At 45.4% G+C, this 15,727-nt stretch overlaps 1 protein-coding gene, 1 long non-coding RNA gene and 1 gene segment (V, D, J or C); 1 reads left to right on the forward strand and 2 right to left on the reverse strand.

Moving 5' to 3' along the window:
* ppp1r18 (protein phosphatase 1, regulatory subunit 18) overlaps positions 1 to 2,654 on the forward strand; it is a 26,048-nt gene extending 23,394 nt beyond the window's left edge. Inside the window, exon 4 of the mRNA XM_060915485.1 lies at positions 2,372 to 2,654. Within this exon, the coding sequence (XP_060771468.1) occupies positions 2,372 to 2,391 (20 nt within the window). The 3' untranslated portion in view covers positions 2,392 to 2,654. The remainder of the gene's footprint in view (positions 1 to 2,371) is intronic.
* LOC132882229 (uncharacterized) lies at positions 1,231 to 3,250 on the reverse strand. The gene is made up of 2 exons (XR_009654133.1): positions 3,149 to 3,250; positions 1,231 to 1,504 (listed from the first exon to the last, which is right to left on the reverse strand). It is a non-coding gene; the product is annotated as an uncharacterized LOC132882229 (long non-coding RNA).
* A 10,020-nt stretch (positions 3,251 to 13,270) lies between these two features.
* Positions 13,271 to 13,839, reverse strand: LOC132870842 (immunoglobulin kappa variable 1-6-like). The segment is given in 2 exon segments: positions 13,271 to 13,617; positions 13,702 to 13,839. Coding segments are annotated over 2 exon segments (438 nt in total).
* Between the last annotated feature and the right edge of the window lie 1,888 nt (positions 13,840 to 15,727).

The raw sequence follows: 15,727 nt of genomic DNA on the forward strand, positions 1-15,727 counted from the left end.
GAGATGTGGGGATGAGGGTGAAGTGGTGACAAGACCTAGTTATTGTCAGTTATTGTCCTGATTTAGAGACTGAATGGCCTGGGGGAAGAAGCCCCTCCTCATTCTCTCCACGTTGGCCTTAAGGGAGCGAAAGTGCTTCCCTGACCTCAACAGAGAGAAGAGTCCATGGTTGAGATGGCTGAGGTCTTTCATTATCTTCCTGGCTTTGGTCCAGCATTGCTTGGTGTAGATAGATTGCAGGTCAGGGAGCTCAGTGTGGATGATGTGCTCAGCTGATCGCACCACTCTCTGTAGAACCCGTCTGTCCTGCTTGGTGCTGTTCCCAAACCCGGTGGAGATATTTTCTGTCAGGATGTTCTCGATGGTGCAGGAGTAAAAGTTTCTCAGCACCCTCGGTGGAAGACGGAAGTCTCTGAGATGTCTGCAATGGAACAGTTGCTGGTGGGCCTTCTTAACCAGGACATTGATGTGGCAAGACCATGACCGGTCTTTCTTGTTGCTGTACTGCAGTTTCAGTCCAAAATGTAGCCTGAATGTTTGGGTTTCACTACAGTAGAACTGGACCAGTCTGTAACTGGAAAGTTGCAGCTAAAGAAGGTTTTTATGAGTTCTGTGTGAAAGTGTGAGCTCTGACAAAGCAAGCACAACTTTCAAAGAGGTGTCAATAGTTTTGTTTTGGGGTTTTTTCCCCACTTCATGCATCAAACATGCTGAGGTGAGACGTCATAACAACTTGCCAGTTACCACTGACAAGGTACCACGAACACAGCATAAATGGCCCTCTTTGTGCACAGCTACTCTCATTTGCATAATGAGGTCTCCCAAATCACCATATATGGTAAACAACTTTCATTGTTAACAATGTCCAATAGAGGCTTTGCATTGTCACGTGACCCCCATAGCAACGGTAACTATGCCACCATAACAGGAGACACGCCTGTAGTGCTTCATTCAGATGAGTTAGTTGTTATTGGTCGGTATGGGAAGGTTTTGTTGCGTTTTTTGGATGTGCAAATCGTTTTGCAAAGCCTCTATAGCCAACTCGAGGTACTCCTTACTGCAGACATCATCTGGATCATGTATATTTTGTGTTTGTGGTTTGATGATAGGATTTTTGTTTCTTTTAAGATTTTATGGCTATATTTATAAATTCAAATTACAATTATGAAACCTGTGATGGTGTTGTCATGACCGGGCTCAAGAGCCATGACAAAAAGCAAGGATGCAGTATTAAGGCCAAAATAACAAGTAATTTATTCTAACAAAATAACACCAATATAGACAGACATAACAAAACAAAACGGTGGAGGGTGAACGTCAGTAAAGTCAGTAGCCTGAGGTGCATGCATGGATGAGTGGACAATATGATGTTGCATGGAACAAAATCAATGCACGGTGATGGGAGAGAAGAAAGCTCCACTGGGATGAGGGGGAAGCCAGATTTAAAGGCGTGGAGACATCAGGCCCAGGTGTCCCCAATTCCGGCAATGGGCTGCAGCCACGCCTACTGAAACAACACACAGACACAGACAGGCCAGCAGACCATCAGAGTGTGAAAAGTACTTCTTATTATTGTCTTTTTTTTTTTTGCTACCGTATTTAGAAATATACTGCAGTGTGAGCAGGATGAGTGCATGAAAGAATTATTTAATTATTTGGATCACAGGTGGTTGTTAAATGCAAGATATATCTGTAATATCACGATGGAATGTACCTGTGGCTAAAAAAATTCCTGTCTAGAATAGAAATTACATTTAAGATGCACAAGGCAAACAGACTGAACACCTCACTCTCAACAGTGTTTCCTGCATTCCTTTAAAACATGTTCCTTCCTGCACAGATCCTTGAGTCGTCCTCAAGCTCAGGTCCTCTACTCATCCAGAGGCCTGGGTGTTGAGTCAAGTCAAGTTTGTATCGTGCTTTTAACAACAGCTTTATAGAAAAATAAAGACTTTAAATATATGAACTAATTTTATGCCTAGTAAATGTATATATATCCCTGATGATCTAGCCTGAGGTGACAGTGGCGAGGAAAAACTCCCTCAGATGGCATGAGGAAGAACCCTTGAGAGGAACCAAACTCAAAAAGGGAACCCATCTTCATCGGAGTGATAACAGATAGCATGATAATAAATAACTTGCTTCTGTAATTGTGTCCTATAGAGTCACAAAGTACAACTGTAACTTTTATATAATGAGAGATTAGACCAATATAATTTTGTTGAAGAAAAATAGGTTTATATGTTTATCATTATACATTTGTGGCCAAATGTATTCAATATATTTTTTTTTATGTTGAATTTTTTTATATAACACCAACATATTATTTAATTCATTAATTATGTCTGTATTTCTTGTTACTCTTTTACAGATGAGTCATGTCGGCGTTAATTCCTGTCATCTGAACCTGAATCTGAATTTTTAGAGTTTCATAGCTGACTGAATCCAATGATTAAGATGAATATTTCTGTGTGAATAAAATGCTGTCTACACATTTAATTTTTTGAAGACATTGATGTACTGTGTATGTGCATATATATAACTTGAATATTGCAGTACTTCTGACATGCAATTTTGAGTGATTCTATTCTCTTTTCTGGTTCAAGAAGCTGGCTTCAAAAAATGATGTAAATAAAAAGTTATATTTTTCAGCAGTTGGCTTTGTTTGTTTGTTTGTTTGTTTGTTTATGAGCAGGATTTGTTTCCAGTCATGAATACAAATTTATCACGTGATGCGAATGAACTTCATCTTATCTTATTATCTCTAGCCGCTTTATCCTTCTACAGGGTCGCAGGCAAGCTGGAGCCTATCCCAGCTGACTACGGGCGAAAGGCGGGGTACACCCTGGACAAGTCGCCAGGTCATCACAGGGCTGACACATAGACAACCATTCACACTCACATTCACTTTAGAGTCACCAGTTAACCTAACCTGGTGACTCTAAATTGACCGTAGGTGTGAATGTGAGTGTGAATGGTTGTCTGTGTCTATGTGTCAGCCCTGTGATGACGTGGCGACTTGTCCAGGGTGTACCCTGCCTTTCGCCCGTAGTCAGCTGGGATAGGCTCCAGCTTGCCTGCGACCCTGTAGAAGGATAAAGCGGCTTGAGATAATGAATGAATGAATGAATGAATGAGTTAACCTAACCTGCATGTCTTTGGACTGTGGGGGAAACCGGAGCACCCGGAGGAAACCCACGTGGACACGGCGAGAACATGCAAACTCCGCACAGAAAGGCCCTCATCGGCCACGAGACTCGAACCCGGAACTTCTTGCTGTGAGGCGACGGCGCTAACCACTACACCACCATGCCGCCGAATGAACTTCATGTTTCCTTTAATTTTTATCCCACACTATCCCCTAGTGGCTGTAAGTAATGACGGCAGTTTCTTCAAATTCAAAGATCAATGGGAAGATGTCTGAGAGACTGATGGTATGAAGACAAGCCCTCAGGTGACTGCAGAGACCTATTCTTGATTTGCAGAGTCTACCACAGTTGGCACATGGATGACTTTGTTCAGGAGGTGGTTAAGTTGAGTCCTTTCTTCTGTGCATTTCCTCTGCCGATGCTCTTTAATATGTTTCAGAACTGTCTGCTCCTGCCTTAATTTTTGCCCTCCACTCTTCTTTGTTGGCTGCAAATTGTTCCCATTCTGCATGTTCGACTCCTGCCTGTGGAAGCTGGCATTTTAGCTGGTCTTTGAAACACTAATGGGGCCACCTCTGTCTCTCTTGCCTTGCTGGAGACTACTTTGGGCATTCGAGAGCCATCCATATGGGAGATGTGACTTGCCCACCTGAGCTTGCAAAGCATCAGCATGGCATCTATGCTTATGATGTTGGCTCTCTCGAGGACTTGGATGTTGGTGGCATAGTCCTGCTAGTGGATGTTCATGATGGTGCAGAGACATCTCTGGTGGAAGTGCTCGAGTAATTTTACTTGCTTCCTGTACAGCACCCAGGCATCAGAGCCATAGAAGAGGGTGGTAATGACTACTGCTCTGTCCACTTTAATCTTTGTGGAAAAGCACAGGGAGTGGTTCTGCCAGACAAACTATATTCATCACATGCTTGTGAAATTCCTCTCTGTATTTAACCCATCGGAAGCTGGAAACACACACGTGCGCGCACACACACACATACCCAGAGCAGCTAACGGCACCCAGGGAGCAGTTGGGAGTTAAGTGCCTCGCTCAAGGGCACCTCAGCCCAAGGCCGTCCCATATTAACCTAACCACATACCTTTGGACTGTGGGGGAAACCGGAGCACCCAGAGAAAACCCACACAGACAAAGGGAGAACATGCAAACTCCACACAGAAAGGCCCCCGCTGGCTGCTGGTCTCGAACCCAGAACCTTCTTGCTGTGAGGTGACCATGCTAACCACTTACACCACCGTGTTCTTATCAGGACTGGACCCAGAACTCAACCTGCTCTGGTTCTAGGTACAACTCTTATTTTGTTTGATTAGGAATCAATTTTCACAAGTGTTTTAAATCTATGGGACATTCAGGTACAGATTTAAAGTCACCTAAATCGTATCCATGTGACAGTCTCCATCTTGTCTCCAGAGGTCCATTCAGGTCACACACTGTCCCAGTTAAACAGGGCGTCCACACGCATCCATTACTGACCCACTTCATTTTAGCAGATGATACACAAATTAATATTTCCACTAAACCACAAGAGTTTATCAAATCAGGGTCAAATCCTACATGAAGGAAAACATGATGGCAAATCCACATAATTTCCAAAAAAAATAACAGCTCACTCACACACAACACACTCCAATGGGATGGGCATGGCTGAGCCTCTGCACATCCAATTTTTGTGTTTTTGAGCATGACATGCACCTTCAACACAGGCAAAATTTAAAATAATAATAAACAGACCAAAAGAAGAGGGTCCTCCTACCCCTTGGTGTTTGGGCTCCAGTGTAGATTGTGGGTTGAAAGGATGGTGCGAGCTGGTGGTAGAAACAAGACTGAATGGAGTTTGAAAGTTGGCTGTAGATTTTATTGCAGTTACAAAAACACAACTCACATTTCATTCACAGACCATGCACAACTCTGACAATCACAGACTCAAATAACAACAAGGAATATTCAGGAAGCTCGTCTTATGCAGGAGAAAAGAACACAATGGGACCAAAATGGTGGCTGTGTAGATCAGACATGTTTGGTGTGACTCCATCAGGAAAGCTGGATCTTTTGTGGTTATACAGCCAGTAATGTTTGTTTATTATTTGGAAAAATGCATGACAAAGAAGAAATTGGAAATTGATGTCTTCCTGTTCTGTTTATGGGCAGAAAAGAATAAAAACAGGCTGTTGCCTCGTTTACACTGACAGCCACTTATAACTGCAGTCAGTCATTAATGACTATGCAAACTTCTCTGGAGACACAAGATGGGTGTGAGTCATTAATGAGCATTAACTGGTTTGAGTCAATCGTGAATTTTAAGTCAGATATTCTTATTTTCCACTCCCAGACTCCTTGATGATAACTTTATGTAGAAATAGTTTAAGGTGGGTGGCGCACAGAAGCATGGCAGGCCAGAACTGAGTTCTCACAAAATATTTATTGCGCTTTTCAGTGTCTTATTTTGCTCGCACACACACACGCACACAAGTGCCCATGTTGGGGGAGGCCTCCCTCCCTCTGCTCTCCCTCTCCTCTTATAGCAGGGGTGTCCAAACTGATCTATAAAGGGCCGTGTGGCTGCAGGTTTTCATTCCAGCCATGCAGCAGCACACCTGACTTGGCTCATTCAATCAACTGAACTGTCTTCACACAGTCAAATATTTGCAGCCACACCCACCCTTGATTAAAGGGTGGGTGTGTCAGTTGATTGAATAAGCCAAACGAGGTGTGCTGCTGCATGGCTGGAATGAAAACCTGCAGCCACACGGCCCTTTATGGATCAGTTTGGACACCCCTGCCTTATAGGGTGCGGTCACTGGGGAAAACACACAAACACAGGTTAATTCCCATCAGGTCCAGTGATTCTGCCACTTACCTTCCCTGACTCCGCCCTCCATTCACAGATTGATGCTTGACCATGCCCCCACTGCCACATACCCCCACAGCCCGACTCAGGCTGGGGAGCCATCTGGCCTGCAGCCGACTCCTCCCCCTTCACGGGAGAGGAAATCCGCCATGGCCATCTGTGCCCCCGGCCTGTGGACCACCTCGAACTTAATTGGCTGGAGTGCCAGATACCAATGGGTGATCCACGTGTTGGCATCCTTCATGCGGTGGAGCCACTGCAGGGGCGCGTTGTCCAAACAGAGGGTGAAAGGGTGCCCCAGCAGGTAGTAGCAGAGGGCGAGGACCGCCCACTTGATGGTGAGGCATTCCTTTTCTATTGTGCTGTACCTGCCCTCGCGTACCGACAGCTTCTGGCTGATGTACAGCACTGGATGGTCCTCCACCTCCACCTCCTGGGACAGAACAGCCCTCTGTCTGACATGTCTGTCTGCAAAACAAAGGGGAGAGAAAAGTCAGGGGAGTGTAACAGTGGCCCCCCACACAGTGCAGCCTTTACCTCAGAGAAAGCCTGCTGCCATTGCTCCGTCCACTGGACCGGATCTGGTGCCCCCTTTTTAATGAGATCAGTCAGCGGGCTGGTGACATCCGAATAATTAGGTATAAACCTACGATAGTAGCCAGCCAGCCCCAGGAACTGTCTCACCCCCTTTTTGGTCTTGGGCCTCGGGCAGGCTGCAATCGCTGCTGTCTTATTGATTTGGGGATGCACCTGCCCATTGCCCAAGTGGAAGCCCAGATACCGTACTTCCACCCGCCCAATCGCACACTTCTTCGGGTTGGCTGTGAGACCCACTCGCCTCAGTGACCTAAGGACAGCCCTTAGGTGTTCTAAGTGCCACGGCCAGTCATTACTATAAATAATAATATCATCCAAGTATGCAGCCGCGTAGGTGGCGTGGGGGCGGAGAACCCTATCAATAAGCCACTGGAATGTAGCAGGCGCCCCAAACAGCCCAAACAGAAGCATGACAAACTGGTGTAAGCCAAATGGTGTGGAAAAGGCCATTTTCTCTCGGGATAGTGGAGTCAAGGGGATCTGCCAATATCCCTTTGTCAAATCCAGTGTCGAATAAAAATGAGCCGTGCCTACTTGATCGAGCAACTCGTCAATACAAGGCACTGGGTATGCATCAAATTTAGATACCAATGCCATGGGGACTTTTCTATAGTCCACACAGAACCGGACTGACCCATCAGCCTTGGGAACCAAGACCACCGGGCTGCTCCAGTCACTGTGGGACTCCTCGACGATGCACATTTCGAGCATCGCCTCGAGTTCTTCCCGAACCACCTTTTTTTTGTGTTCGGGCAGTCTGTAAGGGCGGCTGCACACTACTACCCCCGGGGGTGTCTCAATGTGATGTTCTATGAGGTGGGTGCAGCCGGGCAGGGGTGAGAACATGTCAGAAAATTCTGTCTGCAACTGGGCGACCTCTGCGAGTTGGGTCAGGGAAAAGTGGTCTCTGCAGGGGACTGGAGTGGTGGGCGATGTCAATTTTCCTTTTTGAACCTCTGGCCCCAGCTCCGCCTTCTCTGGAACCACCGACACCAATGCCATGGGGACCTCCTCATTCCAAAGTTTTAACAGATTGAGGTGCTAAATCTGTAACGCCCCACCCCTGTCCATTCGCCTCACCTCATAGTCGACGTCCCTGACTTGTCGTGTGACCTCAAAGGGTCCTTGCCACCTGGCGATCAATTTGGAGCTCGACATGGACAACAACACAAGTACTTTATCTCCTGGTGTGAATTCCCTATGGCACGTGCCCCTGTCGTGCAGATGGACTTGGCGTTATTGGGCCTGCCACAAATTCTCCTGGGTTAGGTGCGTGAGTGTGTGGAGTTTGGCATGCAGGTCGATAACGTATTGAATTTCATTTTTACTTGTTGAAGGTCCCGCCTCCCAATTTTCACGCAACACATCTAGAATGCCACATGGCCTATGCCCGTATAATAATTAGAATGGGGAGAACCCCGTGGAGGCTTGCAGGACCTCTCACACTGTGAATAACAGGGGCTTGAGCCATTTATCCCAGTTGCATGCATCCTCGCTTACAAATTTCCGAATTATGTTCTTGAGGGTGTGATTGAACCGTTTGACTAAGCCATCCATTTGTGGGTGATAAACGCTGGTGCGGACAGGCTTCATTCCCAGTAACCCATACAGTTCGCGCAGTGTGCGTAACATAAATATAGTGCCTTGATCAGTCAGAATCTCTTTGAGGATTCCGACTCAGGAGATGACACAGAAGAGTGCTTCTGGAATACTACGTGCTGAGATATTGCGAAGAGGCACTGGTTAGACTTATTTTTTGAGGCTACATACATTATATGCATATGAAGAACTTCAAATGTATTAAATTTATAACCAGGTTTGTGTCTTACACCTAGATAATCATTATAAATAACCGCGACGCCTCCTCCTCTGCCAGTTAGACGAGGCTGGTGTATATCACTGTATCCAGGAGGACTCGCTTCATTTAATGCTATATATTCATTTGGCTTAATCCATGTTTCAGTTAAACAAAGTACATTAAACTCCTGATCAGTAATGAGTTCATTAACCATTAGCGCTTTAGATGGAAGAGATCTAATATTTAATAGCTCCACCTTTAGATCAAAGGTGCTGGCAGCAGCTGTACAGTCAGTATGATCTAATTTTATATTGATTAGGTTACTGGAACAAACTCTCTGAATATTTCTACTTTTTTGTTGAGCTCGGGGAACAGACACAGTCTCGATGTAGTGGACCCTGAGTGATGACTCTGTGCAGCTAGCAGACAGTCGGTTTAGCCTGTTCGTCTGCTCCCTGGCCTTGGCTCTGGATTGTCAGAAATTAACTAGGCCTGTTCTGAGACTATGAGCTATGCTGCAAGAAATGAGAGCAGAACCTTCCAGAGTGGGATGGATACCGTCCCGCCCTAACAGGCCAGCAGTGCCCTCAAAATTAGCCCAATTATCTATAAAGCCCACACTGTTTTTGGAGCACCACCTGGACAACCAGCAGTTCAGCGACCATAACCTGCTGTAAGCTATATCGCCACACCGCATTGGGATGGGGCCAGAGCATACTACAGCATTGGACATCGCCTTCGCTAATTTAAACACCTCTACAAAGTTACTCTTAGTAACCTCAGACTGACAAAGGCATATATCATTAGCTCCTGCATGGATAACTTTCTTTGAGAACCTGTGCTTGCCTAGGACCCTAAGATTACCTGCTATGTCTGGCACCCTGGCTCCCAGTATACACCTGACTAAAGCTGCTGGTGCCCCTAAAAGCTGAGCTAATTTCACGTGCCGTATGATAGAGTTCCCTATAACCAGAGCTCTTTCAGGTTTCTCAGTGGGTGCATCACTAAGGAGAGCAAACTTGTTCGACATGTGACGCGGAGAGGAGTGGTGCTCCCGTGGGCGAGCCTCAGCAGTAGCTTTGGCTCTACGCTTATGCCACCGAGCCGTCACCCATTCGCCCCACTGTAAGGTCTCTAATGCCTGAGTTAGTCCTTCTCTAAAGCCTGGACATGTGCTTCTAGCACTGTAATCTTCTCCGTCAGAGAGCTAACTAATCTGCACTTATCACAAATAAAGCTATCGCTAGCAACGGAGAAAGAATGACTAAACATCCTGCATTCAGCACACTGAATAAGTTGAAGGTGTGCCATGATGAAAGGATTCGCGTACCTTAATTGAAGGTCTGTCGATATTAAAGCAGATCCGATGTGGATGGCCTCCACTTGTGAGCTTTATGCAAGAGGAGAAAAAAAAGAAAAAGAAAGCTTCCCGTCTCGGCGTTCTTTCAAAAAAAGAAAAAAAACGGAAAAAGGAAAGCGAAAGTGGAAAGTACAAAAGGGAAAGTGACAGTACAATAAAAATGAAGATCTCATCTCATTATCTCTAGCCGCTTTATCCTTCTACAGGGTCGCAGGCAAGCTGGAGCCTATCCCAGCTGACTACGGGCGAAAGGCGGGGTACACCCTGGACAAGTCGCCAGGTCATCACAGGGCTGACACATAGACACAGACAACCATTCACACTCACATTCACACCTATGGTCAATTTAGAGTCACCAGTTAACCTAACCTGCATGTCTTTGGACTGTGGGGGAAACCGGAGCACCCGGAGGAAACCCACGTGGACATGGGGAGAACATGCAAACTCCACACAGAAAGGCCCTCGCCGGCCCCGGGGCTCGAACCCAGGACCTTCTTGCTGTGAGGCGACAGCGCTAACCACTACACCACCATGCCGCCCCAAAAATGAAGATAATACTGGAAAATTATTTGTAGAAAATAAAAAAAAAGATTAGTCATTAACGCCAAAGCTCGCGGGAAAAAAAGGACTCGTCGCAAACAACTCAGGAACCAGGAAGTGCGTAGCAACTTCCAATCCTGAAGAAGGCACAGCAACGTCTGCACTTCCTGCGTAGGATGAGGAGAGCCCACCTGCCCCCGCCCATCCTCACTACATTCTACAGAAGCACCATAGAGAGCATTCTAACCAGCTGCATCTCTGTGTGGCGTGGAGGCTGCAGCGCCTCTGACTGGAAGACTGTGAGGAGAGCAGTGAGGACAGCAGAGAAAATCACTGGAACTTTTTTCCCTCTATTCAGGACATCACACCAAGGCGCTGCATGTCTCAAGCCAGAAACATCATCAGTGACCCCTCACACCCTTACTATGGACTGTTCTCCCTCCTGGCTTCTGGAAAGAGGTTCTGCAGCATTCGGTGCAGGACCACCAAGTTCTGTAACAGCTTTTCCCCCCAGGTCACCAGACTGCTGAACTCCAAACCCAAATTCTAAATCAAACTAAACTCTAAACTTCTATTTACACTTGAACAATTCTTAATTCCACAGGTCACTTTATACTATTGCACTTTATAATATCTTTGCTGCTGCATATTTTAATATACTTTTATATTTAATTCTGTGCTGAGCCAAACTGCAACAAAATTTTGTTCTGTGTACACTGAATGACAATAAAGGTTGTCTATGTCTATGTGTTAAAATTTCTCACAGCTGAGAAAGCTGGATTTTACTCGTGTGTGTGTGTTGTGTTTGTTCTCCTCCACAGTGTGCCATTGTGCTGTTTCACATTGTCCTCCTCAGCACCTGCATCTGCAGCCATCACAATCACTAGGGCAGGGATGCCATGGTTATGGCCCGCGGGCCGGAAGTGGCCCGATTGGACATCACATCCGGCCCGTGGTTGATATGGGAGAGCCATTTTTTAATTAAAAAATGTAATAAAATAAACTTTCATCTAATGGTTTTTCCTTTAAAAAATTCAATCTGAAGTTTTATTTTTATTCAATTTTCATGGAATTATTTCAGTTTGTCTTTTGCTGCTGCCCACCTCAGCTGCTGCAGCGCGTGCACTGACCAGGATGGAACTGATTGAACTGCAGTGTTGCGCGCCGTTGAAGGATAAGTACACATCTGTTGCAATCGAATCATTCTACAAATACTTGCCGCCAGACTACCCAGTTATGACGGCATTTGCAGGCAGAATATTGTGTATGTTCGGGACAACATATTTATGTGAGCAGGCCTTTTCTGTGATGAATATTAATAAATCGAAACTGCGTAATCGCCTGACACACAAACATCTCAATGACGTTATGAAAATAGTCACGGCCCAGAACCTGTCCCCCAATGTCGACAAGCTAGTGAAAGTTAAAAGGTGTCTAGCTTCGACAAGTAAAATGTAGCTGAAGTAGGTTTGTCTTCCCATTCATCATATTCCTGTGTGATATGGTTGGGAGGGAATAAAATGGGTTGGATTTTACTGATGTATGCTGTACAGTAGGGCGGCACGGTGGTGTAGTGGTTAGCACTGTCGCCTCACAGCAAGAAGGTCCTGGGTTCGAGCCCCGGGGCCGGCGAGGGCCTTTCTGTGTGGAGTTTGCATGTTCTCCCCGTGTCCGCGTGGGTTTCCTCCGGGTGCTCTGGTTTCCCCCACAGTCCAAAGACATGCAGGTTAGGTTAACTGGTGACTCTAAATTGACCGTAGGTGTGAGTGTGAATGGTTGTCTGTGTCTATGTGTCAGCCCTGTGATGACCTGGCGACTTGTCCAGGGTGTACCCCGGCTTTCGCCCGTAGTCAGCTGGGATAGGCTCCAGCTTGCCTGCGACCCTGTAGCGGCTAGAGATAATGAGATGAGATGCTGTACAGTAGGCTAATGCCATAGGCATGGGTTTGTGAAAATGTGGGTTGGAGTTGTATGACTGGCAAAGGAAACGTGCCATCTGTTGTTGAGCCAATGTAATGTGAGGTCATATCTGGCTTTTTTCAAGAACCTTACATTTTTCTACTGAATATTAAGTCACTTTGCTTATTTTTTGGATTGCTTTGTCTCATCTCATCTCATCTCATTATCTCTAGCCGCTTTATCCTTCTACAGGGTCGCAGGCAAGCTGGAGCCTATCCCAGCTGACTACGGGCGAAAGGCGGGGTACACCCTGGACAAGTCGCCAGGTCATCACAGGGCTGACACATAGACACAGACAACCATTCACACTCACATTCACACCTACGGTCAATTTAGAGTCACCAGTTAACCTAACCTGCATGTCTTTGGACTGTGGGGGAAACCGGAGCACCCGGAGGAAACCCACGCGGACACGGGGAGAACATGCAAACTCCGTACAGAAAGGCCCTCGCCGGCCCCGGGGCTCGAACCCAGGACCTTCTTGCTGTGAGGCGACAGCGCTAACCACTACACCACCGTGCCGCCCGGATTGCTTTGTTCTGGCACTTATTTCTGTGACTTGTTTAGGAGTGTTTGGCCTTGACTTTTTTAATTGGCCTAATTTTGGCCTAACAATGCTTTTATGTGTACTGTAAGCCTTCAATAAATATGATCAAAATAATTTACAGTTTACTCTTGTGTTATTTGTAGAAAATGTGTTGGCATTGGCACCTAGTCTATTTTGTTGCATTTCTAATTTATAAATGTGGACTACTTGCATGGATGTGTCCATGTCACATTTTCAAAGGGTAAATATCTGCTATGTAATTGTATGTCTCATTGTGAGGCTATTGTGGTGCCAATAAAATTCCTTTTCGATGTGTTGTTGGCATCATTTTAAAAACAGTATATCCATGTGTTGAGTTACCTAAGGTGTAATTCAGCCCCCAAGGTCCCACTTAAAAAAATCTGGCCCCCTAACCAATTTCACCCTGGCATCCCTGCAGTAGGGCTTTTGTACAACACTCTAACACTGTGTGAACAGTGAAGATTTGAATGTGTTGTAATGATCCATTAGACCGTAATAATCTCCAGCATCTTCAGTCTGGACTCCACTGATGGTCAGAGTGAAATCAGTTCCAGATCCACTGCCACTGAAATGTTCAGGAATACCTGATTCTCTTTCATCAGCATAATAGATCAGGAGTTTAGGAGCTTCTCCAGCTTTCTGCTGATACCAGGACAAACAGTCATAATCATCATCACAGTCATTATCGACAGCAACATTAGTTTTACAGCTGATGGTGAGTGTGTCTCCTGGAGAAACAGATTTCAATGTAGGACTCTGAGTCACAATGGCCTGACTGTGGGATCCTGAAAAAGAAGAATAAAGAAGAAATATAAGTCACATCATTTCTAGCTGTCTTGCTAAATCATTTTTATTGAGTGAAGTCCTACCTCGAGCGCAGAGGGCCAGTGTGCAGATGAAGATGCTGATCAAACTCATGGTTGCTGTGGGTGAAGTCGCTGAGCAGCAGCTCTCAGTCATGAAGTGTTAAAGTCACAGGACTATAAACACTCGCAGAGCGCTGAAGCATGAGCTGATAATGCAAAGTGGATCCTCTCTCGATGGAAACATCTGGTGAAAGTGCTGCTTTATTCTGGGAGAAAGAGAACCACTCAGCCATCTTCATGTAAATCTCTCTCTCACGTCACTGATCTATCTCTCTCTCTCTCTGGTGGGGTTTACATTAGACCGTATCAGCGGATCATCAGATTAACGTTTTTAAAAACGATTAGCGTGCACACAGCAACGCCAATACACGGATACGCTAATCACATGACTAATTAGACGGCACGTAAGTTGAAATGTAATTTGTAAATTTCTCCTCAGCGGCTCGGCTCCGCAGGCATCCTGCGCTCCAAATCACTCCGCCCTAAACAGCGAGTGCCCTCTGGAGGGTGCGCACTCCGGCCCTGCGCAGCTCACAGAGCGCGCGAGTGAAGCACATGAGCAGTAATTCGGGACTGAGCCGCTGTGTGTGTGATCCCAGTGCATATCGGGCATGCGCGTCACTTACCACTTGCAAGTGGAAGGATGGCAAGCCTAAAGACAATCATAACTACACAATGGGCAGTATTTGCATCAGTATTTGCAGTATTTTCATACTTTTATACTCTTTAATGAAAGGTGATACAAGGCGGAAGTCCGCGCCGTTTTTCAGCAGTCGCGTCACATGACCAACGCCAGCAAATCAGGAAGGTGGATGTCACAGTGACGTTGTCCAATGATGACGTCAGGTAGAGCTCAGCACAGCGTATCCTCGTATCTCAATGTTTACACAGCACCGGATCAGATATGAACTGGGTTGAATACGTGGGCCCTGGCGGATTCCCGTTTCCCGGAGTTTCCCGGCATTTTAATGTGAATGGACAGTGCATCCGCGAAGAAAACGAGACAGATACAGTCTAATGTAAACTTGGCCTCTCTCTCTCTCTCTCTCTCTCTCTCTCTCACTGCTTAAGTCTGCCTTTACTCAGGACAGTGGGTTGATGGACATTTTACTGCTCAACATAGACACCTGATGGAAACCATCAGTGTTAAAGAAGGCAACTGGACTTGGTTGAAATCCTTGAAGATGTTTCACCTCTCAACTGAAAGACTTCTTCAATTCTGTCTGACTAGTGGGGAGTTCCAAATATTTATCCTCTAATGGACCAAAAGCAATCTCTCTTAGGAGAGTCATTGAGGTCACATGGGTCATTGACCCTCTCAGCCACCCTGTAGGTGTTAGGGTCACTGGAGGCCAGGTGTGAACGGTGTTAGAACTTAGCAGCCTCGAGGGTTGTTAGGGTGATCTGTGGGTCATTGACTCTCTCTGCCATCATGTGAATTGTTGAAGTCAGCTGAGTCTTGGTGTGGATGTGTATTCAGTTTTCTAGGAAGTATGCCAAGGACCCCTGGTGAAAAATAAATGTGCTAAGTGTACTAAAATTTAGCATACTTTTGTGTTCTTGAAGCCACACTAATCATCAATATCCTTCAAGTGTGCTTATGATTCATTAACTTGAGGCATGCTATTTTGGAACAACTAATTTTGTACTAAATATATTTTAATTGTAATTAAATTGTAGAAAAGTGCAACTTGAAGTGTATTTAGTGTACTTTTATGTGCTAAATTACACATAACTTTCACTTAAAGTATATTTTAGTCTAATATATTTCTATAAAGTGTAATATAGTATAATTATTTTAAAGTGTGTTAAGTGTTAGCGTGAAAGCGTGATGTTAGTATACTTTTAATATATTTACAAAAAGTAAAATTTGTGTAAGTACATTTTCAATATACTATTGAAAATATGAATATACTTTAAATACAATAAAGTACATTTATTTTTCACCAGGGACTAGATTGTAGGTGGCTGATAAGTGGTGTCTCAGACCACCTCCTCTGTTCAGTGATGATCACTGCAGGTTGACAAA

Source organism: Neoarius graeffei, chromosome 2 (assembly GCF_027579695.1).
Source record: "Neoarius graeffei isolate fNeoGra1 chromosome 2, fNeoGra1.pri, whole genome shotgun sequence".
NCBI classification, from domain to species: Eukaryota; Metazoa; Chordata; class Actinopteri; order Siluriformes; family Ariidae; genus Neoarius; species Neoarius graeffei.